Below are 24133 nucleotides of genomic sequence, written 5' to 3'. Positions count from 1 at the left end.
CTCTGAGCACAGGGCTAGGAACTAAGAATGTCTGAGTATTAATTCTGATTCTGTTGCCGGGGACAAGTCAAGTATCCTCTTGGACTCATGTGCCTCCTCTGTAAAATGGTAAGAATATTTATCAACATCACCCAGGTGATGTGAAGATTCATTAATTAGTATTTGTCACATGCTTTGAAGATGAAAAATGCCAGGTAAGTGCCAAAAACGTTTTGGTGGGGAAGAGAATGTGCACAAATGCAGCTGTGAATGGAATGTTGTGTTGGGACTTCAAATACGTCACCAACTTCTTGAGCTTTGACAGGCAAAAATAGGTGCGTTTTTCCATTGTATTTGCTCAATTGAATTAGCGTAACACAACTAAAAACCTCTAAAATTCTTGTACGGCTACATTAGGAAAATGGTTGAGTTGTTTAAAACATGCTAGCCAATACCTTTTCAAAACCCAGGTCTAGTCTACACTACAAAAGTTTGCTGGTATAACTATACAGGTATAACCTGCCCAGCACAGGTGTAGTTTATACCAGCAAAAGAGGACTTTTGCCAATATGGCTTATATCAGTTCATCGAACAAAATATGCTATGCTGGTTAAATGACTTTTTGCAGGTATAACTGCATCGGCGCAAGGGCTTTTGCTAGTATCAAAATGTCATAAAATCCACACCTCTAACTGGCATTATTACACTGACAAAAGTTTTATGTGTCTAGCCAGGGCAAACTGTAGTTTTTAATACATTATCACAGCTTAAGATGTGTTAACCTGCCTTTTAATAAGAGTTATTAGGGTTTTCAGCTGTGGTGAGCCGACGTGATTGAACAAGCATGACTGGCAACACATTATCTTTGCCAAGCAGCACACCTCTGGTGCAGGGAGCCCCACCAAGCAGGATCTCCCACATCTGAATTACCTAGTTGTGTGCCAGTGCTAGGGATCATAGATTCATGAGGTTGTTAGCCTCATTGTAGTGATGGGCTGCCCCGAATAGGAGGTCACATGTAGGCACTGGGAATTCAGCTAATAGAGCTGGTCACTGGGATATGATTGACAGCCCAGCTATTCCCACCCACATGACCTATTGCACAACCATCCAGTTAGCTAGAGCTAAACTGTTACCTATAAAGGTCCTTGCAAATCTTTGCACCACAAATCTGCATAGTGTACTTTAGAGACAAGATTGGCATTAACGTGTGAGCATGGGACTAAGCTATATATAAGGGCTTTGCCATCTCTAATTCCTATCTTGTAAAAAAAACACCCACACATTTCTAGAATTTTCCACTCTATTCCTTGTTTTATTTTATTTCTTGTGCACACATAGGAGAAATGAAACATTAGAATGTCAGAAGCCCTTTCATTCACATTACATTTCAGTTACGGTTTGGATGGCACAATCACATTTCCTGTACACTTATATGATAATGATTTCCAGTCAAAAATATTTCCCTTGGGAAATGAGTGGTCCAGGTAAACATTCTGGATAATGGAGGGTGATAAGACACGGTCCCATATATAAAGGTCACTTATTTCTCCCACAAAGCTTTGGGTCTTCTCAAAGCTGCCCCAGAATGTGTCCGGATCTTGCCCCAGCATGACAATGCCCTGTGGTTGGATCCTATGCCCTGGTCTCAGCACTTTTCTTAAGCTCCTTTTACCATTTACCCAAAAGGCTGTGAGACCAGATTTGGATTCCCAGGTCACACACATGTGACTCCAAAAGGTGTTGAGTTTGGGGAGGGTGAAGTGCACCCCAGGACCACTCAGGTACAAACTAAAGGTGCCATTAAACTCTTGCCACACATTGAGTTCATCATAATACTTGGTGCGGTAGGAGAAAAGAATGATTTCCCGTTTGGGCGGTAACTCTGGGGCCACCTTCATGCAAAGTGTGAATGCGCCAAGACTCAAGGGCTGTGCTGGAGACAGGACTACATAGCTAGTGTCTGTTTCTTCTGGGAAAATAAAGCCTTTTCCAAGGAGACGTAGGACAGAAATCGTAGCTAGTTATAATCACACCTATCCCAGAGCAACTCCAGTTCTTCCATCACCTGACCCTCTTTGAGGAATGAATGGGTTTGATCAGAATAAGATCAGGAAAGAAGACAGAATGTGAGTAAGACAACATGTCCAGAAGTAATGAAGAACCTTCCATAAACATGTGTCCATCTTTCAAACCAAGCGTGTGATACTAGCTGAAGAGAAAAGGATTTAATTTTCAGTATGGGATTTCATTCATTCTCCTTCACAGCCTTTGTGCTGCATGATAGGATGGTTTGAACAAGTATTGCCAAATGGTGTGTTACCCTGGGGAAGGCTGTGTGATCATGCTTAGTAGTAATAAGTGATGGACGAACCTTGAGGTGTTCTGAGGTGGCTGGGATTTGATGAGATCACCCATTTAAAAAGGCATACACTAATATTAGGAGGAAGGATGGTCCAGTGGCTGTCTCTTGTCTTATACTTAGATTGTAAACTCTTAGGGGGCAGAAACCATCTTTTTGTTCGGTGTTTGTACAGCACCTAGCACATTGGGGTCCTGGTCTGTCACTAGAGCTACAAGGCTCAATGGTACAAGATAATAATAATAACCCCTGCCACTGAGAAACCGAGAAAAGGATAACTACTTACGTGAGCCTTTTCTCCCCTTTGAGGGCGAAGGGGAGTCTGTGGTGGAAGCTTTAAAAAAAAGTACAGAAAATCATAAAGAGGAAGAAAATCAGAGGTTTTTGGTACAGCTAGTGCAGGATACAAATGATCACTGATATATCTTAAACTTGACATAATTTAAAGGGACGCTGTCACTGAGGTTGGGCCCAAAACTAGACCTTTAAAATTGTTGTAGTGTAACCCACACTCTCTTATGGATCTCCTTAGAGCCCTGTCCAGATACAACATCTGCATCTGATCCATGATCTGGAAACATGGTCCCCAGGTATAAAACCGAATATACTCAGATTTGCAGGGCTCTGGCTCGCTCTACTTCTCGAGGAGATAGTCAATAGAAGCTTATGCTTTTAGGTGTAGAGGTCTTGGGTTCTCTGCTGACCACTCATCCAGGGGCGGCATGTTACAATAGGAGTAAATAAATAATAATATGAGTATAGCACTGCCGTTGCAAACAACATAATTAAGACTGAGAAGAGAAAGTTGGAGGGTAGGTTAAGAGGCTGAGATCAGGAGCCCTAGGTTTTATTTTCTGTCTCACACTGACTCCCCCTTTGAACATGGATACTTTATTTATCCTTTCTCCACCTCATTTCCCCCCAGCTGTAAAAGGAGAATAAAACTACTTGCATACCTCAAGGGGGCATGAGAGGTAGCAACACCTAATGCTTTTAAACTGCTCTGAGACCCTCAGATGTAAGTACTATAAAAAGTGTGAAGTGTCATTACTATTTGAAGGAGGCTCTGCTCCATATAGGCATGGGGTGGGAATAGGAGCAAGGTGGCTTTATTCCACATATGTGACTCACCACAATCTGGTGCTTTTGTGGGGATCCACCTGGCTCTTGGCATAAATTAAAATAACCTCAGAGATGCCCTAATAATTTATGCGTGGCTGCCCACCACAGTCCTTAGGGGCCACTGTTGTAGCTGAGACTAGCCACAGTGAATCTGTGCTTCGGCCATGTCCCCTTCCCATAGGATGCTTTCTACGCTGGGGGCTGTGAGAGGTGGTGGCACAGAGCACTTATGGGGGATAGGGAGGATGCTTGGGGGAAGGTTAAGTGGCTAGAACCACCCAGGGAGTCCCCTGTGCTAGAGGTATTCTCAGGAGGGCAGAGCCATTGTCTTTACACTCCTTTTGGACACTACTGAAAGCAGCATAAATCAAGAGCATCGGCAATACTTCAAACCCCTTCTTTGTTTAATAAAAACACACATTTCTGTCTTTTGTTATCTTTTTTCCTTTCCATCACCCAGTTTTTCTTCTCTCTCCTTTTACAATCTCTATCTGCTGCTTTCCTGCCTTCTCTTTTCTCCAGAGTTCTAACACTTTTCATCGTTCTCTTCTGTGTGTTCATTCTCATTATTCTCTTTCCTGTATAAAAGCGACCATGATCCCATGGAGTGTAGAAGAACGCTCCTTCTCTGTGTGCTTCAGCACTGTGTATGTGGATGCATAAGCTTCATAGGAGGAATGGTATTAAAGTGAACTTAGGGGATCTGCAGTGATCTTGTCTGTCACATGAACACTGGGGTAATAACAAACATGAGGTTCTCACTGAAAGTGACCTGAAGCCAGCCAGCCTAATCCCTGGAGCTAAATGTGACTGAAATCAGAATTTGGCCCCAGGTATCTGCTATTACTACAGAGAATTTGAAACGATAGATATGTAGTGTGGAATCTTGGGTAACATCACGGAGTCATCCTGCCTAACTTTCATCTGAATCTTATTCATTACCCATTAGACAGAGAAGATGCTGTGTTTCCCTGGGGATGGGTGAAGAATACATATGGGCAAATAATTTGGCTTGCCTTGTAAACCCATAGGAAAGGGCAAATGGAGATGCAGATCTGCACAACTTCCTGACAAAGCTTGGGAAAGGAAGGATGATCAATAGGGTGGCTCCAGTCATCTGTGTAAACAGTGGACAAAGAGGACTTTGAGTGATCTTGGAGACTGATAATCTATTTATACTACAGAGGGAGAGAGAAAGAGTGTGTGTATATCACATTTATGCTCCTGTACTAAGTGTTTACATACTGTATTTCATACTCCTGATTTTGATCTATCTGCTGTTTTTTCCTTAGTGCATAATTTAAACCACTAGAAATAAGAACAAACCTGTAAATCTCCATAGTTTTATCTTAATTACTTTATAGATTATAAAGAATCAGAACTGTGGAGAACAGTGATCAACCTGTGCTAACTTGCTGTCACTAGGTTATAACTAATGTTGAGGAAAGAGAATTCTATGCCCCAAGTAATGATACAGATGAAGCAGTGGTTTGGAGGCAGCATAAGAACGTGAAAATTACCCACTAAGGTTATGTTTTTCATTTATCCACAAATACAAATCTGCTTTGTACTCCACTCCAGGCAAGAGCCAGTGGAACCATCCCCTGGTGTAAAGCCATTTCCTGGGAAGATATGCTAAAATCTTTGGCCTCACCAGCCTCTCAAAGGTCCCAGTTTCCAGGACCAACCAGTTCAGATGGCTGCTATTAATTAAACTGTGAAGAGCATCTTCAGTCTAAGGGACCATCCACCAGCTATATAAAGAGACTTAAATTTGCAAAGTATATTTCAAGTAATAAAATGGATTTATTTCACATCATTGCCAGCTAGTTCTACACAATGAGGTGTTTAACTAGAACGGGTCGGCAACCTTTCAGAAGTGGTGTGCCAAGTCTTCATTCATTCACTCTAATTTAAGGTTTCATGCGCCCGTAATACATTTTAACGTTTTTAGAAGGTCTCTTTCTATAAGTCTATAATATATAACTAAACTATTGTTGTATGTAAAGTAAATAAGGTTTTTAAAATGTTTAAGAAGCTTCATTTAAAATTAAATTAAAACGCAGAGCCCCCTGGACTGGTGGCCAAGACTTGGGCAGTTTGAGTGCCACTGAAAATCAGCTTGCGTGCCGCCTTTGGCATGCATGCCATAGGTTGCCTACCCCAAACTAGAATTTCTAGAGTTAAAATTCTTTGTCTCATCCTGGGCCTACAGTAAACGCCATCCACAACTATTACTCGCCTTTTCCTACATATGCAGAATTGCAGCATCTCCTAATATTCTTCATTAAATTAGGAATTGATCTTCAAGTAGCCTAAGTTTTGAGTGTGTGTTTGAATTAACCAGACCTACCTTTCTGTTTTACTGGATTCTTTTCAGGGCTAGTTTTGGGAAGTGGCATCAGCCAGTCACCCTCAATGCTCAGGTAGCCTGAGAAATATGACAGGTACAGTATTGTTGTTACCTTCTATTATTTGGAGGTACACAAATTACCTTCAGCTATTTAGCATAATGGATCCCTTTCTACTTGTATGTGGGCCAGCTCCAGTCTATTGAGATTAGACTTCATTTTCTCTTTTGTAACTCCTGTGGTCCAAAAGGCATTTTCATCCCTTTGTTTGTAAATGGTAAATTTAATTACTCTCTTGTCATTTCAGACCCTAAGAACCATTTCTCCCCAATGCAGGTTAAGCATCACCATCTTGCAAAAGTCCATTTTTGAAGCAACTAACAGTTTACCTTTTCATCTTTAGTTTCAGAAGCAGGTTTTCAATCCCATAAAAAATTATAATCTCCACCACCTGCAAAATCATCCTTTCACAGGGGCTTTAATTAAAGCTCTGACCCAGCAAAGCACTTAAACACATGCAAAATATCAAGCATGTGAGCAGTTCTATCAATTTTGATAGGAAGTAATCAAGTACTTATATTTATATACATGCCAAAGTGCTTTGCTGGAACAAGGTCTACAGAAGGCTATCAATCACGGTCTTAAAAATGTAATTTCAAGTTACCACTGGGTTAAAAAAAGACAAATCCTGTCTGAATAGAGTTAAATAAGCAGTTCTGATTATGATGATTATTATTTATATTAAGATAGTGCTATGAGGCTAAGTTTGTCTCTAAAGGAAACTGCATTCTAACCTTCCTTCTGGCACAGAAATAAATAGGATAACACAAGTCTGATTATTTGCTTCTCCATCCCTGTATTCTGTACTCTTTCAGTTTAATCATCCTTGGGACTTTGTCAGAAATCATTGCATCAGCGTGTTGTGTGAATGGACATGAAAAGAATCCAGAAGACTGTATTTTGGTAATTAAACACGGAGTCCTCATTAAGATTTAAATTACACAACAGAAACTAAGGCTAATCATTCAAGAAGTTCGCCTCTCAGCTGTGGGAGAATTACATTGGCTGCAGGCCTTGCCTACAAACAAAAAGAAACTTCCTCAACTCCGGCCACTGGTGGGTGTACAACAATGTAACTGCATCCATCCAAATGCCAAGCATAAGCAAGGCAAACTGCTTGCAAGGAGAGAAAGGTGGCACTCATGCATATTGCAGTTGAGCTTGTCTACACTATGGGTATGTCTACACTACTTGCTGGATTGGCAGGTAATGATCGATCTATCAGGGATCAATGTATCATGTCTCATCTAGACGCGCTACATTGATCCCCAAATGCACTTCCCATCCACTCCGGAACTCCACCAGGGCGAGAGGTGGAAGCGGAGTCAACGGGGGAGCAGCGGCTGTCGATCTTTGCCGTGAGAACGTGAAGTAAGTTAATCTAAGTTGATCTAAGATACGTCGACTTCAATTACACTATTCTCATAGCTGAAGTTGCATATCTTAGATCGATTCCCCCCCCTCTCCCCCCAGTGTGGACCAGGCCTATGGGTTTGCACTGGTGCTGCTACCTAGTTGGTGGCTAGTGATGGGTGGGATGGAGGCAAACCTCCAGTGCAGGGAAGACATTAGCCTGAGGGTAGCTTTACATCTGATCGATAAATCTTTACATCTGGTTGACTTTACTTCTGATTGATAAATCTTATTGTTTTTTGCATCTCTATCCTTGCATCAACACTATAAGTTTCAGCAGAGTACTCACTTAAAGGACTCACGGACAGACCAAAGACCTGCACTTCACACAGACTGAGATATTCAGCTCACCCGGGAATGGTCACTGTCACATACTGCCCTTGCATTCTTTCACAATCAAATGAGAGGGTTTCCTCATAATCCATGCGGAAAACTGTCCCACATCTGGAAAGAATAGCACCCTGATTAAAAGATAATGAGCTGTTGCACTATAAGTGGATAACTAAATCCATGACCAATTAGAATTTTTAAAAGATGTTACATTTTGAGTTAGGGTTGCACAAAAGACAGACATGTGCTCCTTTTTTCATTCTCATCGCTAAAAGAAAATTAAGCAGAAAACAATCTGAAAACTACATTTTTTCTGTAAGTTAAAGTGGGTGGGAAAACAGGCCATAGAATGGAAAACATCTTGCACCCTTCACTCCACAGTTGTGAATGAGTCCATAATGAGTTAGTGAGCTGAATCCAGTTCCTAGTGGATGGGCATCCTCATCATAAAAACCATCACAACAACTGGCACTAATTGATAGAGTGGTTGAGAGTCATAGAAAAGACCAAGAACTGAACGGGGCATGGAGACCAAAACCCCTTCTTACTTCTTTAATGGTCTCTCCACATTCAGGTGGTAGCAAATGGTATAGGCAATATCCGTATGGCCACTGCATTCATTCTGTGGATAAAATGTCATTCTCCAGAGCTGTTGCTCTATCCATAACTAGTCTTTAATAAGGGAAAAAGAAACAGCTTCTAATTCATTCCGTATTTCTTTGGCCCATAGTGAGTTTGACTTTGGTATGTTCATGCAATGACAGCTCAAGATTAGGAGGGATACCTTGGATTCTTTATTCCACCTCGTTCATTAGAGTTCCCAATCTGGATCTCAGCACTGTTTATCTGATTCGTGCAACAGTCGCCTCGGTTTGTTAGTGCAACAGAGAAGATTTTATGCTCTGATTTCAAATCCAGCCTCCACCAGGGTGACCAGTCTTTACGTGTGTGGGTACATTGTCCCATCAAAGCGTTGGCAGATAAAGAGCCATTGTTAGCATTCTGAGCCTTATAGGAGTACATATATATGCTGAACTGGGAGGCAATACCATGTGGTGCTACATTTGGGACTGGAAAGAAAGACAGTTGGTTGTGAAATTACTACAGGTGCAGTACTAGGGAGACTAGTAGCTTCATCAAGGTAATCAGCCAAAGAACACATAAGAGTTAGTGCCAAGAGATACAAAACGCAACTCTTTAATGGCAAAATAAGGAAACAGCCAAAGATCTACACATTTTATTGAAAGAAATATCCCCACACCCACAGCAGCAAAATAAAGTAGATTAAATCAGTCAAGATCTAGCCTATTACAGTCATAAGGCAGAGGCCTGCTTCAGCTATCTCCTGATCCTTATTTATGTGATCTCTAATACTGAGGGACAGCTGGCAAATGCCATGCCACATGGTTACTCTCAAGCCAAGCTAAGCCACTTCTCAGCACAGACTGGACATGCCTGGCCTCTGGGATGTCAGATACCTCCACGAGGCTCTACGTAGCATGGGTTAATCTCGCTCAATTTACCTACATCTTTTACTGTAAACTGGCTGGCTGGTTGCCCTGCTAATAGAATCAGTGATCTGTAGAACACTGTGGAGGACTGGCAACCCTTTTCCTCGCCTCTTCGCAAGCAGTGACATCCTGCCCCATTGAAATCAATGGGAGTTTTAAGATTGACTGCAATGGGACCAGGATTTCACCCAACTCACTTTATAGTTGCTCACTATAGGGGATATTGACTTGCTTGCTATGGCCTCAGTTCAGGAAAGCCTCCCTTTTCCAGGACAGGACTTAACTTAAAGCACATTTTTAAGTGCTCTCCTGAATAGGGATGGCCTTAAGCATGTGCTTCAGCACTTTCCTGAATCAGGGCCTGTCACAATATGTTCTTGGAATGCTTGCTATAGGCAGCACTATACACGTGTGCACTCTCCCTGTGACGTGATATTAGGGTGTACTGTGGATAGATGCTATTGTTGTGTGCTGCAGGCAGGTAGAGATGAAAAGATAACTCAAAACCTTTATGAAGTGTTAGTAAAGGGAAAGCTGGAGACTAAGATGTGCTGCATTCCAGTCTGCAAGTACCAGCTATATTGTATTTCATATGGCTGAGCTTAAATGAGGTCTGAAAAACCTTATCAAACATTGCGAATTGTCCCAGGCTATCCTGACTCCTGTCACAGACTCTTGAGGAGACCCATGCCTGCCAATAGTGTGGGGTGGAGTGAGGGCAGCCAGCTTCAGCAGTGTTACTGAGCATGCTCAGTCTGTGTGAGCATGCTCAGTACAAGCCAAGCAGCAAATCTGGGTGGGGGTGGCCAACCCTGCCCGCTCCTCCCCCACCTCCCCGGCGCCAGGCTCACCATGTAAACACTCTCTGATGGGCTTGGCAGCATAATCCAATGCTATCTGCCATGCCTGGTTGGTTTACTAATGGGTAAGGCTGCGAGTTTGTCATGGAGGTCATGGCTCCGTGACTTTCTGGGACCTCTGTGACTTCTGCAGCAGCTGGGTGATGTGACTGGCCAGGGGGCTGCCTGGGCCAGCTGCATTGACTATTGCTGGGGCAGTCTTGGGCCACCCCCCGCCCCAGCAGCAGTAGGAGTTTCTGTGTGGGAGAGGGCTCAGGCCTGGGGGTTTGGGCGCAGGAGGGGGTGAGGGCTGTGGGTGACAATTACCTTGGAGAGCTCCCCGGATGCAACGACATGTCCCTCCCTCAGCTCCTAGCTCCATGCACTGCCTGCCCCGCAGCTCCCATTGGCCACAGTTTCCAGCCAATGGGCGCTCTGGAGCCGATGCTCGGGATGTGGCAGCACGCGGAGCTAGGAGCTGAGGGAGGGACATGTTGCTGCTTACAGGGAGCTGCAAGGAGCTGGGTAGGGAGCCTGTCAGCCCCACCAATCCCCCTCCAGCATCAGCAGAGACCCTGCCAGCACCAGCAGTGGTTCCAGACTGCTCCCTGTCAGAGCAGCTGTTGTGCCCCCGGACCACCCCCCTTCCCAAGTACTCATGGCATCCACCGGCTGCCCCTCCATCACCTGTGGTGCCCCTTGGGCTCCCCCACTATGAGCACCCGCAGCACCCCCACGCTACCCTCTTCCCCAAGATTTAGTCAGGGATATATGATACAAGTCCTGGACAGGTCACAGGCCATGATTTTTTGTTTACTGCCTGTGACCTATCCATGACTTTTACTAAAAATACCCGTGACTAAAACGAAGCCTTACTAATGAATTTTGGCAGTCTCTCTGTGGCCATACAAGCTAGAAAGCAAACTCTTCAACCTGGCTAGGAACATGGGGTGAAATTCTGACCCTGCTGAAGTGAATGGGAAGTTTGACATTGACTTCAATAGGGCTAGGATTTCAGCCAGGGTGAAGAGGAGGCACTTCTCCCAAGTAGCAGCCTATGCTACCTGTGCAGTCCTGGTAACCTGTATACACCCTAACACCTTGTGAACTCATGAAGAGACTTCTCCTGTTGTATATTCTGAGAAGATTTATTTGCTCAGTTCCCAAAAGGCTTCTTCACCCTTTCACAGGTACGGTTTATCAGTGCTCACTATAGGTGTGTATTAGCAATGTGATGGAGATTTGCAGTTTCGGCATGCTCTGCATATAGGCAGGAGCTGAACAACTAGGCAGAAACTGTCTAGTGCTTACAGTGATTAAGAGTCGGGAAACTTGGAGGCTTGCCACTGACTTGCTCTGATAGTCTGGTCAAATTGCTTAATTTCTGTGTTCTTCAGGTTTCCTTTCTATACATATAACACCCACCTTGGCAAAATACTTTGAAATCCTTGGATGAAATGCACTGTATGAATACAAAATATTATTGTTACCTGCTATAGGTTAGCAGCATTATTTATAGACCACTGGGCTAGGCATTTTTCCATATATGTGTAGAATAACATGGTATATTTGTGCTTTCTCTATTACAGGTTGGGACTATAAAGCATGTGTTCTAAGTCAGTGGTTTTCAAACTTTTTTTCTGGCGACCCAGTTGAAGAAAATTGTTGATGCCCACGACCCAATGGAGCTGGGGATGAGGGATTCGGGGTATGGGAGGGGCTCAGGCCTGGGGCAGAGGGTTGGAGTATGGGAATGAGGGCTGAGGGCCAGGAATGTGGGGTTCAGGGTGTGGGAGGGGGCTCTAGGCTGGGGGTGCAGGCTCTGGGGTGGGGCCGGGGATGAGGGGTTTGGAGTGCAGGAAGGGGCTCCAGGTTTGAGGGGGGGGGTGCTCATGTCTGGGGAAAGGGATTGGGGTGTGAGGCTGGGGCACAGGCTTAACCTGGGCATCTGCCAGTCAGCGGCGTAGAGGGAATGCTAAAGCAGGCTTATTGCCTGTGCTGGCACCATGGACCGCGCTGTGCCCCAGAGCTGGCCAGCAACAGATCTGGCTCCGTGCAGCTCTCACCTGCAGACACTGCCTCCCCCGCAGCTCCCATTGGCCAGGAACAGTCCAAAGGGAGTGTGGAACCAGTGCTCGGGGTAGGGGCAGTGTGTGGAGCCCTGTGCCCCCTCCCTTCCCCCCCACCTAGGAGCTGGACCTGCTGCTGGCCACTTCTGGAGCACAGCACAGTGTCAGAACAGGTAGGGACTAGCCTGCCTGAGCCGGGCAGCACCACCTATGGGAGTTTTAACGGCCCGGATGGCAGTGCTGACCAGAGCTACTGTGACTCAGTGCCTTACATTCCGCGATCCAGTACTGGGTCATGACCCACAGTTTGAAAACCACTGTTCTAGGTTCTATAAAGCACATGCTGCACATAGTTGCTCTGCAAGCCTGTGCTACATGAACATAAATTCCAGTCTGTCTAGCTATATTCCATCAACCATATCAAATTGGCAGCATTTACCTCCTGTTGTTGTCTTTGGTGCTCCGAGTGTTTCACCTGAAACATAGTTAAAAAACCCAAATCATTACCAGAGCTGGTCACGTAGCAGAAGGGAAGCAAAAATGTGTTTGTTCTTATGTACTGGGGCACTTTTCAAAAGAAAAAAGATGTCTGAATCCAAAATTTTGCCCCTGGACATGTAGTTACTATTTGGTTTCTCAGAATCACTCCCTTATCCAAGCTTTCCTTTGGCTCAGCACTGCATAGGGTGACCAGATGGGATGAAGAAAATATCGGGACACATGGAGCGGGGGGGGGGGGGGGGAGTCCGCCAGTGGAGCAAAAAAAAGCAGAATCCGTCAGCACAGGAAATAAAAAAAAACAATGTTGGCGTCCTGAGTCCTACCGACAGAGAAAAAAAACAACAACAGAGTCCTGAGTCGGAGTGGGGAAAAAAAAGAAAAAAATACAGCAGGTCTCGGAGTCTCACCTGGGGGGCGCCGGCGGGGGGAAGGGATGGGGGGAGTGGAGTCCCGCAGCACAGCAAAATAAAAAAATGCGGAGTCCCGGAGTCCCGCTGGCAGAGAGATAGAGAGCAAAAAAAAACAACCTCAAGTCCCGGAGTCCTGCTGGCAGAGGGGAAAAAAACAAAACAAAACAAAACAAAAGTGGAGTCCCACCAGCAGAACAAAACGAAACAAAAAATAAAACAAAAAAAACCAGGAGTCTGAAATATCGGGACAAATTGCATCCCGACCAAACATTGATTGGGACATGGGACAAATGCCTAAAAATTGAGACAGTCCCGATTTTATCAGGACTTCTGGTCACCCTAGCACTGCATTACGTACAAGTCTTTCCTGTGAGGGTTCCAGGGCGCTGGACCCAGAAGTTGATTTCGTGATTGACATCTAACACAAAACGAAGGGGATCTGTCTGTAGACTTTGTTGATTGTACAGCACTTTGAAGATTTATACTGTTATGTTGGTGATCATCTCCACCACAACCAGGATAAATGTTTTCTATTGGATACTGAACATTGTGCCCTTGGCACGGGGCTTTGTTGTGCCACATCATGCCTTAACATTACCGGTATGTTTTTCATTACGCTGCACCCAAGACCTTGCTTCTGAAGTATATGGTGCTTGTCTAACTTTTGCCTAGAACTAAATAATTCTGCAGCAACGTATCATCGCTCATTTAGCCATAGCCCTGTATGTGAAAGTTAAATGACCCAGAGCCCAGAGTCTGGTGCTGTATTTCATCCCACTGTTATCCTCCCCTCCCTCATCTCAGTCTGGTGTTTTCCATCTGGCTGAAATTATTTGTCCCTGGCTGGCACTGTTGGGCATAAGGACTCCATTAACGCGGCTGCTAGTGATGCTTGATGAATAGGCTGGAAAGGAAGGCTGAAGGCCAAGGTGGACAATAACAGCACCAAAAGACCTAGTGAAGCATATCAAAGATATGGTGGAGAGCAGGCCCCCTAAGGTCAATCAGTTCCAGTATCCATGAGAGGTCTCCCAATGAATTTCTTTTGGATATAGACATCCCCTTTCAGTGCTTTGGCCTTGACCCTACTTTCCTATGAAAAGACAATGGTCCTGATTCTCCACTGCCTGGCACCCTGTGTAGTCATTCACATCTGTGCAAAGGCAGCAGCTCAAAGTGCACTATGGAAGTTTTAGTGCATGACAGCTAGCATGCTGTATATTTACACCCCATCTTACTAGGCATGAATTCTCTATACAGACAAGCCTTAAATCAGAATTTTTTTACTCACTTACCCCATTGATAGTGTTTTACGCTCATTCGTCACTGCCTCTGCATAGGGCTCCAGTAGAATTTTGGGGTTAATTTTCGACAAACACAGTTACAGATCTATGGTGTGTGAATTCAGTAATTGTACTCACCAGGGAAAATCAGTGGCAGACCAAATACCTGCACTTCACACACAGTCAGGTACTCAGCTCGCCTTGGGATGGTCACAGTCACATAACACCCTTGCATTCCATGACAGTCAAATGAGAGTGTTTGCCCAAGCTCCATGGACTCAACTGTAGCACACCTGGAAATGAACAGGATCTTATTCACAGAGAGTGGTAAGAGCTGGTATGGATTCTGAACTTGGAGGACTAGCACCATGAAGTCTGTATCTGTGGAATGGAAGCTCCTGTCTCTTGTATGCTCACGCACTGAAATAAGCACGTTAGCTGGGATTTTCAAAAGGGCCTAAAGGACCTGGGTTCCTAATATCCTTAGACCTTTTCAAATGTTCCAGCCATGAGAATCAGTTGATCACTTAAAAGTGTTTCTGTTAATGATTTTCTTAAATGCTGTAGCTATTAACATGAAGTCAGTGAAACACAAACACCATTCATGCAATAGTATGGTTGAGAATGTAAAAGTCAAGATAAGCATGGTTACCACAAAAACAGGGACCCCATGTGCTTCGTAGCTTCCCAGAAAACCAAAAAACTGATTTTTCAGTCACAATGCTGCATAATTCTCTGCATTGCATCATTTTTTTTAAAGGATCTACAACAACAAAAGCCTATTTTCTTGCCATTCTCTAGCTCTTCATCCTGTCCACCTGTTGATTTAGGAGCTTTGCAGGACACAGTGTCTGGCTGGAAAGTAAGAGCATGAGGGGCAGAAGAGGCTGAAGCTCTGCCTTCTCCAAACTGCACTACATTCTGCAGCTTTCTTCAGCAATACTTCTTATTCATAGAGTTTAAAGCCAGAAGGGACCATTAGGTCATCTAGTTTGAACTTCCGTATATCACAGACCATTACATTGCACCCAGTTACCCCTATAGTAAGCCCACTAACTTGTGTCTGGCTAAAGCCTAACGTCCAGAAAGGCAGCCAGTCCTAATCTGAAGACCTCAAGAGATGGAGAATCCACACTTGCCGTGGCAGTCTGTTCCATCACTATTAAAACATGTCCCTTAGCTAGCTATTAAGAAATTGTTTGATAACCTGTGTGGCTCCTAATCTTGAAAGATCAAGAAGAAAGCAATAGCAGGAAGGGTTGGAGCATCATCTAGGGACTAGTCTACATTGGAAAATTACACTGTGTCAGAATATGACTTTGGGGAGTTGTGGTAACTAGCAAGACGGGGACTGATTCTCACGTACATGAGGGCACTTTATGCTGTTGACAGTGTAAAATCCCTGAAAGTGAGCGTAAATTATTGTCAGAGCAATATAAAGGGGCCTTAATATAGACAAGAATCAAGCCTTAGCTATATGCAAGGATTGTCAAGCTCATCATGGTGTCAGCTCTGGGAGGGAGGGAGGAGGAGTGGGAACGTGGCACACTCGGGAGGAGGCAGTGAAGAGGCGGAGCCAGGATGAAGATGGGGGGAAGGAGTCAGAAGAGGGGCAGGAAGGGGGTGGAGTTGGGGCACAGTCTTTGGGGAAGAGGTTGGAATGGGGGCAGGATAGGGGTCAAGTCGGGGCAAGGCCTGAGGCAGAGGCGGGTCAAGCACCCAGTGTGAGCAGAAGTCAGCGCCTATGCTTCTGTCAGTGTAGCGTATGTCCAGCTGGGTGTGTTTTTTTCACAGCCCTGAGCGACATAAGTTTTACTGACAAAAGTGCTAGTGTGGGCACAGCAGAAAGCCAAAGACAGACACAAACTGTTCTTTAAAAGTGTATGACAACATTCATACCAATCTTTACACAGTTCCAGGCGTCTCACACTTTGTTTACCATCTCAGTGGTCACTGTCAAATTGGAGACTTCACTCATAAACCTCATCAGAACTCTCTTTGCAGCAGAAGAGGCTTTCTCACATTTTCTGGTGTGTCCTTTTCAGCACACCACACACCTGAGTATGTTTAATTCCATTGATCAGAAAGCAGTGGTGCAGTACACACTTCTATGTAGATCTGATCCTCTCCAGCCAAGGGGAGCCATGCAGCTGAACACCAGCCAATACATTCCACCAGGGCAATGCTCTACTTACCAGAAGAATTTACTGGTAGACCAAACACTTGGACTTCACACAATGTGAGGTATTTTTCTGTGCCTGGGATGGTCACAGTCACTGCCCTTGCATTCCTTCACATTCAAATGAGCATGTTTCCCCACTGCCCATGGAGTCGATCTGTGTACATCTGGAAATGAACCAGATTAATAGCCATTATTTATTATACTTTGACAACAACAAGACCTCAGATCACAGGAGGGGAAAGGATGAAAAATACAAACCGGCCCCATAATTCAGCAAATAAATGTAATCATCATCCTGTTTTTCCTCAGTTATTTGTTAAACAATGAATCACTATTAAGGCAGAACAACACGAGCAGACTATTTACTCTAGTGTCTGCTGTAGTAGTGCTATAGATAAGGTTGATTCTACAAGTTTGGCATGAGGATCTGTAGGGCCAAATTCTGCCACCTTTAATCATATTGTGTAGTACCTCACTCCTCAAAGAGTTTCCAGGTAACACTCATAAGAATGGCAGAATCTGATGCTGAGTCGTTTTAAACAACAGCTTTCTTTAAATCAAGGCAGTAGATTCATTAACTCAATGTCCCATGGGAAAGCGGTTCTGAGAAACAAACTGTGAAAGTCTAATTAAAGGCCCAATCTTGGTTCAGGAGCCACTAGCTTGGACCTGTGCACTCACACACAATAGTGCCATGCAGGACTCAGCATGAATGCTGGGGTTTGTGCTGCTCACTTTCAGTGCCACATCAAGGGTCTTAAGAGAGAAAAAGCTGATCATGCAATTACCAGCAGGAGAGGTGAAGAAATTGCTTTTAGCCTCTAAAACCCCAACTACACTCACATCATACTTGAGAGAAACCATTTTAAAACATGTTAAACACACACACACACACAAGTGGTATGAGCAGGGGCAGTTGTGCTGGCCAATGGGAACTGAGCATAGCTTAGTTAAAACCATTATGAACAACAAAACCATTGGAGATCTGTTCTGATCACTTCCACTACATTTCCTTCTATGCACTTAAGCACTTTCATTCAGACCATCGGAGCGTATTGCCTGAGATTCGTTCTGCCGCCTCTCTCCGGCGAGTTCCTAATTTGGATTTCAGCCCGTTTAGCCACTCTTCACAACAGTTGCCTCGATTGGTGATCTTTACTCTGAACACTTGAACCCTCGCTCTCAAATCCAGTGTCCACCATGGATTAATATCTAAGTCCGTGTGACTACATTTTCCTCTCAGGTAATCACTGGACGGGGACCCATCAATGGCATTGCCAGGGTTTTCATATTTGTCATAAACGCTGGACTGGGATGCTATACCTTCAAGTGCCACTTCAGGGACTGCAGGAAATAATCAGGAATACCCTGTCTTACTGCAGGTGAGCTTAAAATTTTGAATGACAAACCCTGTTTGCACTGGCAGAGAAATTCTTATGGGAGCACTTTCCCAGATATAACCTGAAAGAATAGCTGGCAATATTGTAAAACTCTTTTCAGGGAAACATTTTAGCTAGAAGGTCTTGAGGTAGGGGAGTGCATCCCATTGTCTACATTTGGGAGCTAAGGGTGTCTTGTAGGATCATGATCAAGTCTGTCAATGATCAAGAGAAAACAGATGGCATGTAAGAGGGTACAACACCACTGGTTCTGTAGCTGCATCTGGCAGTGGTGGACTTGGCCAGCTTATAGGAACCTTCCCACTAAAATAATTAGATAACAGGGAGGGGGGAAATAAAAGAAAAGAATAATCTGTAAATAGCATTTACCTTTATCTGTAGACAGTCCCTTCAGGACTAGGATAAGCAGCAGGGAGAGGCTATGTAACATGGTTGGATAGTGACCTTTTCACTGTATTTGCAAACAAAATATTCAATTTCTATGTAAATACCCTGTCTGAAAAATGGACAACTCCCCTATTCTCTTGAGCACCAATATTCTCCAATCAGAATTGTTCTAAAAAGAGGAACATTTATGACCATTGGCTCTTATCTGGAAAAACAAATAATTAAAAGTCTCTGTGACTGATTAAGTGGGAAGAAAGATCAATAATGAGCAGGAAACTGCACAATGGTAGAATCCCATGTCCATGCAGAGTCCTACTGAATTCAACATGTCTCTCCAGGGCTCTGCCCACACATAACACATTGCAGGATCAGTGGCCAAGGTACGTCCAGACTACCCGCCAGATCGGTGGGTAGCGATAAATTTATCAGGGACTGATATATCGCGTCTCATCTAGACGGGATATATCGATCCCTGAATGTGCTCCTGTCAACTCCGGAACTCCACCAGGGCGAGCGGCAGTAGCAGAGTCAACAGGGGGAGCTGCGGCTGTCGATCCCATGCTGTGAGGATGGGAGGTAAGTCGAAATAAGATACACCGACTTCAGCTATGCTATTCCTGTAGCTGAAGTTGCATATCTTACATCAACCTCCACCCCCAAGTGTAGACCAGGCCCAAATCTGTAAAGTTTTAGAGCAACACTGTTTCTTGACCTGACCATACAATAAATTCTCGGAGTGTATTGGGGGCAACTTCTTACTTCCATATCCGGCCCTCCAACTATTTTAATCCGGCCCTCGAGCTTCCGCTGGGGAGCAGGGTCTGTTTGGTATAGAAGACACTCTGTAAGCTTTGGTATCAGGCTGTCACGTGTAATGATCAAATATGCCTCCCTTAGTGCTATTGGAAGTATTATGGCCATAGGGCTTGATTTTCAGAGGCACTGACCACCTTCAACATTAATTGAAGTTAATGGGTGCTGTGGTGCTCAGCATCTCTGTAAATCAGTTCCCTAATACCTCCCTCTATCAGCACTTGGGCGCTACAGATGCTTAAACCCACCTTTTCCTCAGGGCACTGCTGGCTCTTAGAGCCAAAGTTTAGCTCAAAAATGACAACATTTATTGTATCGGTACATAGCTGAGTGAATCCTCAGTCTCTGAATAAGAACATTCGCAGTGCCTTAGGTGGCTGTGATTGACTTTACTTAAAAGACAACCAAAGGAAAGAACAAAAGCAGAAGTTCAATACACAGAACCAGGGGAGTACATTGCCTTTGCAAAACAGCCAACTAGACATGGCATTTCTCATTACCAACATAAACATTCGGCAATTGGGTCCAAAGGTAAGTGATGTCTGACACAGACAGTTGTGTGTAAATACAGCTCTATAGTTAAGGGCCAGGCTGTGATGCACTTGCACTGAATAGAATCTTACACAATGAATAGTTCCCTTGAAGTTAGTGGGGCTACTAGTGGAGTAGAGGACTAGTGTGAGGAAGGGAATCACTCTGGCCATAGGTGATTAAGCAAACTGAGGCCCAGATCTAGGAGTTGTACATAAGCAGGTGTGTAATGTTAAACATGGGAGCAGTCCCATGGAGACATGGCTTGAAGTTATACTCATGCTTTAGTATCATTCTCAATTGACACTTCAAAGATTTCAGGTAAGAAATAACCACCTCTAACAATTACTTGTGTGTTTAAAATTAGGTCTCTCTTGCCTTGCAAATGGAGCAACCTCAAAGTACCGTATCTAAAATCTATATTAGGCTGGAAATGGAAAAGAGTTTGGTGATTTTCCTCTGGGTTAGACACTGTCTGTACTCAGTCACACTTAATCATCATACAAGGCTGGTCTATTTTTAGGTTGGGCAACTACATTCCTATCCCCACAGGCTCAATTTAGGGGAGGACAGACTTGCAAGTGAGCAGTGTTACACAGAGTGTTAGCGATTACTAAACCTCCTATTCTCTATTGTTGCTCAGGGTATGTCTACACTGGCAGAGTCACAGCACTGGCAGTTACAGCGCCACTCAGAGAGCACTGAAGGGAAACCGCTGTTGTGTGTTCATGCTGTCAGCTGCCTGCGCAATAGTGTGTTCACACTTGTGGCACTTGCAGTGGTATTCAGAGGAGTGCAATCTTGGCAGCTATCCCACAGGGCACCTTTTTCTCTTCTGCCGCTAACAGTTGTGGGAATGTGGAGGGGGTCGCGGGGCATCCTGGGTCCTGTCCCGATGCCCTGTGATGCATTGCTTCACATCCCAGCAATGCTTGTACTTCCTTCCGCATTTAGCACCATCTTTCAACCCTTTGTGTACTGCGTGCTCTGCCTCTTCAGTTTGGAAGAATGGATCCTGCACTGTTGACCAGTCTGCTGCTCGCTCTGACTAACATGTCACGAGTGGCAGTGGAGTTCAACATTGATCTCACCACACATAGTAGCTATGACCCGAGATTGCTTGTGGGATTCACAAAGGTGCTGACCACAGTGGAACGCTGCTTTGGAGATTGGGAAACAGGCACTGAATGGTGGGATCACACTGTCATGCACATCTGGGATGTTGAGCAGTGACTGCAGAATTTTCAGAGGAAGAAAGCCATATTCATGGGACTGTGAGATGAACTCGCCCCAGCCCTGAGGTGCAAGGACACAAGAATGAGAGTTGCCTTGTCATTGGAGAAGCATATGGTGATTGCACTGTGGAAGCTGGCTACTCCAGACTGCTACCGGTCAGTCACTAACCAGTGCGGAGTGGGAAATCAACCGTTGGACTCATATTGACAGAAGTGTGCAGGGCCATTAATTGCATTCTGCTCCGAAAGACTGTGACTCTGGGCAACGTGCATGACATTGTGGGTTGCTTGGCACAAATGGGTTTCCCTAACTGAGGAGTGGCGATAGATGGGACGCATATTCCAATTCTGGCACCAGACCACCTAGCCACTGAGTACATTAATTGGAAGGGGTATTTCTCAATGGTTCTCCAGGTGTTTGTGGATCACCGTACACATTTCATGGAGATTAATACAGGCTGGTCTGGAAAGTTGCATGATGCATGCATCTTTCGGAACACTGGCCTGTTCAGGAAGCTGCAAGCAGGGACTTTCTTCCCAGATCAGAAGATCCATGCAGAGGAAGTTGAAATGCCCATTGTGATCCTGGGAGACCCCACCTACCCCTTAATGCCATGGCTTATGAAGCCATGCATAGGGCATCTTGACAGCAGCAAGGAGCAGTTCAACAACAGGCTGAGCAAGTGCAGAGTGGCTGGTGAGTGTGCTTCTGGCCATTTAAAGGCCCACTGGCTCAGCCTATATGGGAGGCTGGACATGGCTGATGGCAATATTCCTATATTTATAGCTGTGTGCTATACTCTCCATAATATTTGTGAAGGGAAGGGTGAAAACTTCACTCAGGGCTGGACCACTGAGGCTCAGCGCCTGGTGCTTGAATTTGAACAGTCAGAGTCCAGGGCTATTAGAGAGGCGCAGTGCAGGGTGATAAGGATCAGGGATGCCTTGAGGCAGCAATTTGAAGTTGAAACCCACTAATATTTGTTGCTATGCTTGGGAGTGCAGTGCTTGTAATGCTAGGAGGTGATTGTGATTGGTGCAGACAATGCACTGTGAAGGTTTAAGAAAACTGCCTGTTGCTTTTGCAGGGTTCTGTTTGCACATCCCCACTGAGGGGGATAGGGGAAGGGAGGGTCCCAAAAGGAGGTGGGGTCCCTGGACGGTTAAAGATTTGTGTATGGCCAGGTATCATATCCAACCCCCTTCTTCGAGTGATTGCTCATGTGTATTCCACGTGCACTGGTGCCGGAAGTTTTTCCCCTAGCAGTATCCGTAGTGGGGGAGTGACCCCTAGAGTGGTGCTTGCCTGGCGCAGTATAAGGGGAGCTGCGTGCTCCCCCAACCCTCAGTTCCTTTTTGCTGCCAGTGAAGATGCGTTGGAATTGCTCAGCTCCAGCTTTGCTGCAGCTTGTCCCCAGAACTGTTCATTCGTTCATTAGTACCTGTAGTCAGTTAACTATTGCAGTTAGTGAGCCGGGGCCAGGGCATGCCCCATGCTCTGGGATTTAAGTCGTGCGGCTCTTGTTGGCATTCTATGCCAAGGAGTGACCCACACGTGGACTGTCTGTGCCTCTTGGGAGAAACCCATATCAGCAAAAGGTGCAAGATCTGCAAGACGTTCAAGCCCTGGACCAAAAAAGTAAAGGACATTAGGATCCAGGCCATCCTGATGGAGTTGGCGCTGGTCCTGACCCTGGCACACCACTTTGAACCGGTACCCAGGACTGCAGCATAGGTATGTGGAGACTCTCCGGTACCGTCGACCCGTCGGCACTGCTCCCCTTCCATGGGGCACACCAAGAGGACTGGAAAGACTCCCTCTTTGCAATGGCACCGAGGGAAGTCTGGGACAGAGGCTAGGCCCATGTTGGGTAGCCCTCGATTCCCACCAGACCCCAGGTTTCCGACTCACATTGAGTGGAGTAGCCTGGCCCCTTCGGAGCAGGTCTTTCCGGATGTCCGGATGCCATTTACGCCTGAAGCCCTCCATGCGGCCAGGGACATCCACTGCCCTTAGGGTCTTTACAAAGTGCATGTCGGTGGTAGTGGCCTACCTCAGGTGCCGGGGAATCCAGATATTCCCCTATCTGGACAACTGGCTGGTCAAGGGCACCTCCTGATCGCAGGTGAGGGATCATGTGGCACTCCTCCTGTCCACATGCACCACCCTGGGCCTGTTGGTAAACAACACGAAGTCCACGTTAGTCCCAGTCCAACGCATAGAGTTTTTCGGGGCGCTCCTGGACGCAACATCGGCCAGGGCCTCTCTCCCCGCAGACAGGTTTGAGACCCTGAAAGGGCTCATCGACTCAATCGCAAGGTTCCTGGTGATGACAGCCACGGTTTGGTCACATGTCAGCGTGCACATATGTGGTCCGACACGCCAGACTCAGGATGAGGCCCCTCCAGCTCTGGCTGGCCTTGCAGTTCTCTCAGGCCATGAACAGAATGGACAAGGTCCACACTGTGCCAGACTCAGTGATCATCTCCTTGCGGTGGTGGTTTGCATCAAGCAACATGTTCAGGAACAGGGCCCTGTTGTTGGAGCTGGTGTCTAATGCATTGGTCCTGGGCTGGGGGGCCAATGTGGGGAATTTTCAGATCCAAGGTCTGTGGTCTCTGCAAGACCTGACCTTTCCTATAAACGTCAAGGAACTCAGGCCAGTGCAACTGGCATGTATGGCCTTCCGCTCGCACCTGAAGGGCAAGGTAGTCAGGGTACTCACGGACAACATGGCCTCAATGTTCTATATCAACAGGAAAGGCAGGGCCCAATCCTCTGCTCTCTGCCGCAAAGCCCTCAGGCTGTGGGACTTCTGTATAGCCCATGACATCCACCTAAAAGCCTTTCACCTGCTGGGCACCTAGCATGTGAGGGCGGGTCGCTTGAGCAGAGACGTTGCCTCTCAGCATGAGTGGTCTCTACACCCGGAAGTGGCCCACCAGCAATTCCGAAGGTGGGGCAGTCCCTAGGTGGACCTATTCGTGACCCAGCAGAACCGACAATCCTCCCGGTTCTGTTCCGGGGGGGAGGAGGGGCTAGGGAAGGGCACTGTCTCCGATGCCTTTTTCCTGCCCTGGTCAGGCCAGCTTCTCTACACCTTTCCCGCATTCCCTCTGATCAGCAGGTTCCTGGAGAAAATAAAGACTGAAAAAGCCAGGGTCGTTCTCATTGCCCTGGCATGGCTCAGGTAGCACTGGTACGGGACCTCTCGGGCCTGGCGGTGGCTCCACTGTGGCCGTTGCCGCTCCGCCTGGGAGATGGAAAGATTCTGAGAGGATTAAACTCACCTGAGCACCAATATCCTCCAATCAGAATTCTTCTAGAAAACAGACTGTTGTTTGACCAGAGATT

The 24133-nt window shown here is 45.7% G+C and overlaps 1 protein-coding gene across 1 annotated transcript; it reads right to left on the bottom strand.

Annotated features, from left to right (window-relative positions):
• Nucleotides 1-1373: 1373 nt before the first annotated feature.
• On the bottom strand, nucleotides 1374-22813 carry LOC116834973 (pentraxin fusion protein-like). The gene is given in 8 exon segments (XM_075069140.1): nucleotides 1374-1999; nucleotides 5817-5894; nucleotides 7577-7731; nucleotides 8402-8687; nucleotides 14369-14512; nucleotides 16426-16509; nucleotides 16512-16566; nucleotides 22691-22813. Coding segments are annotated over 8 exon segments (1551 nt in total).
• Nucleotides 22814-24133: the final 1320 nt, after the last annotated feature.

The sequence above is a fragment of the Chelonoidis abingdonii genome, chromosome 1, assembly GCF_003597395.2.
Source record: "Chelonoidis abingdonii isolate Lonesome George chromosome 1, CheloAbing_2.0, whole genome shotgun sequence".
Lineage (NCBI taxonomy): Eukaryota > Metazoa > Chordata > Testudines > Testudinidae > Chelonoidis > Chelonoidis abingdonii.
Note: the sequence above shows the minus strand (reverse complement) of the source record. Positions and strands in the feature narration are given on the sequence as shown.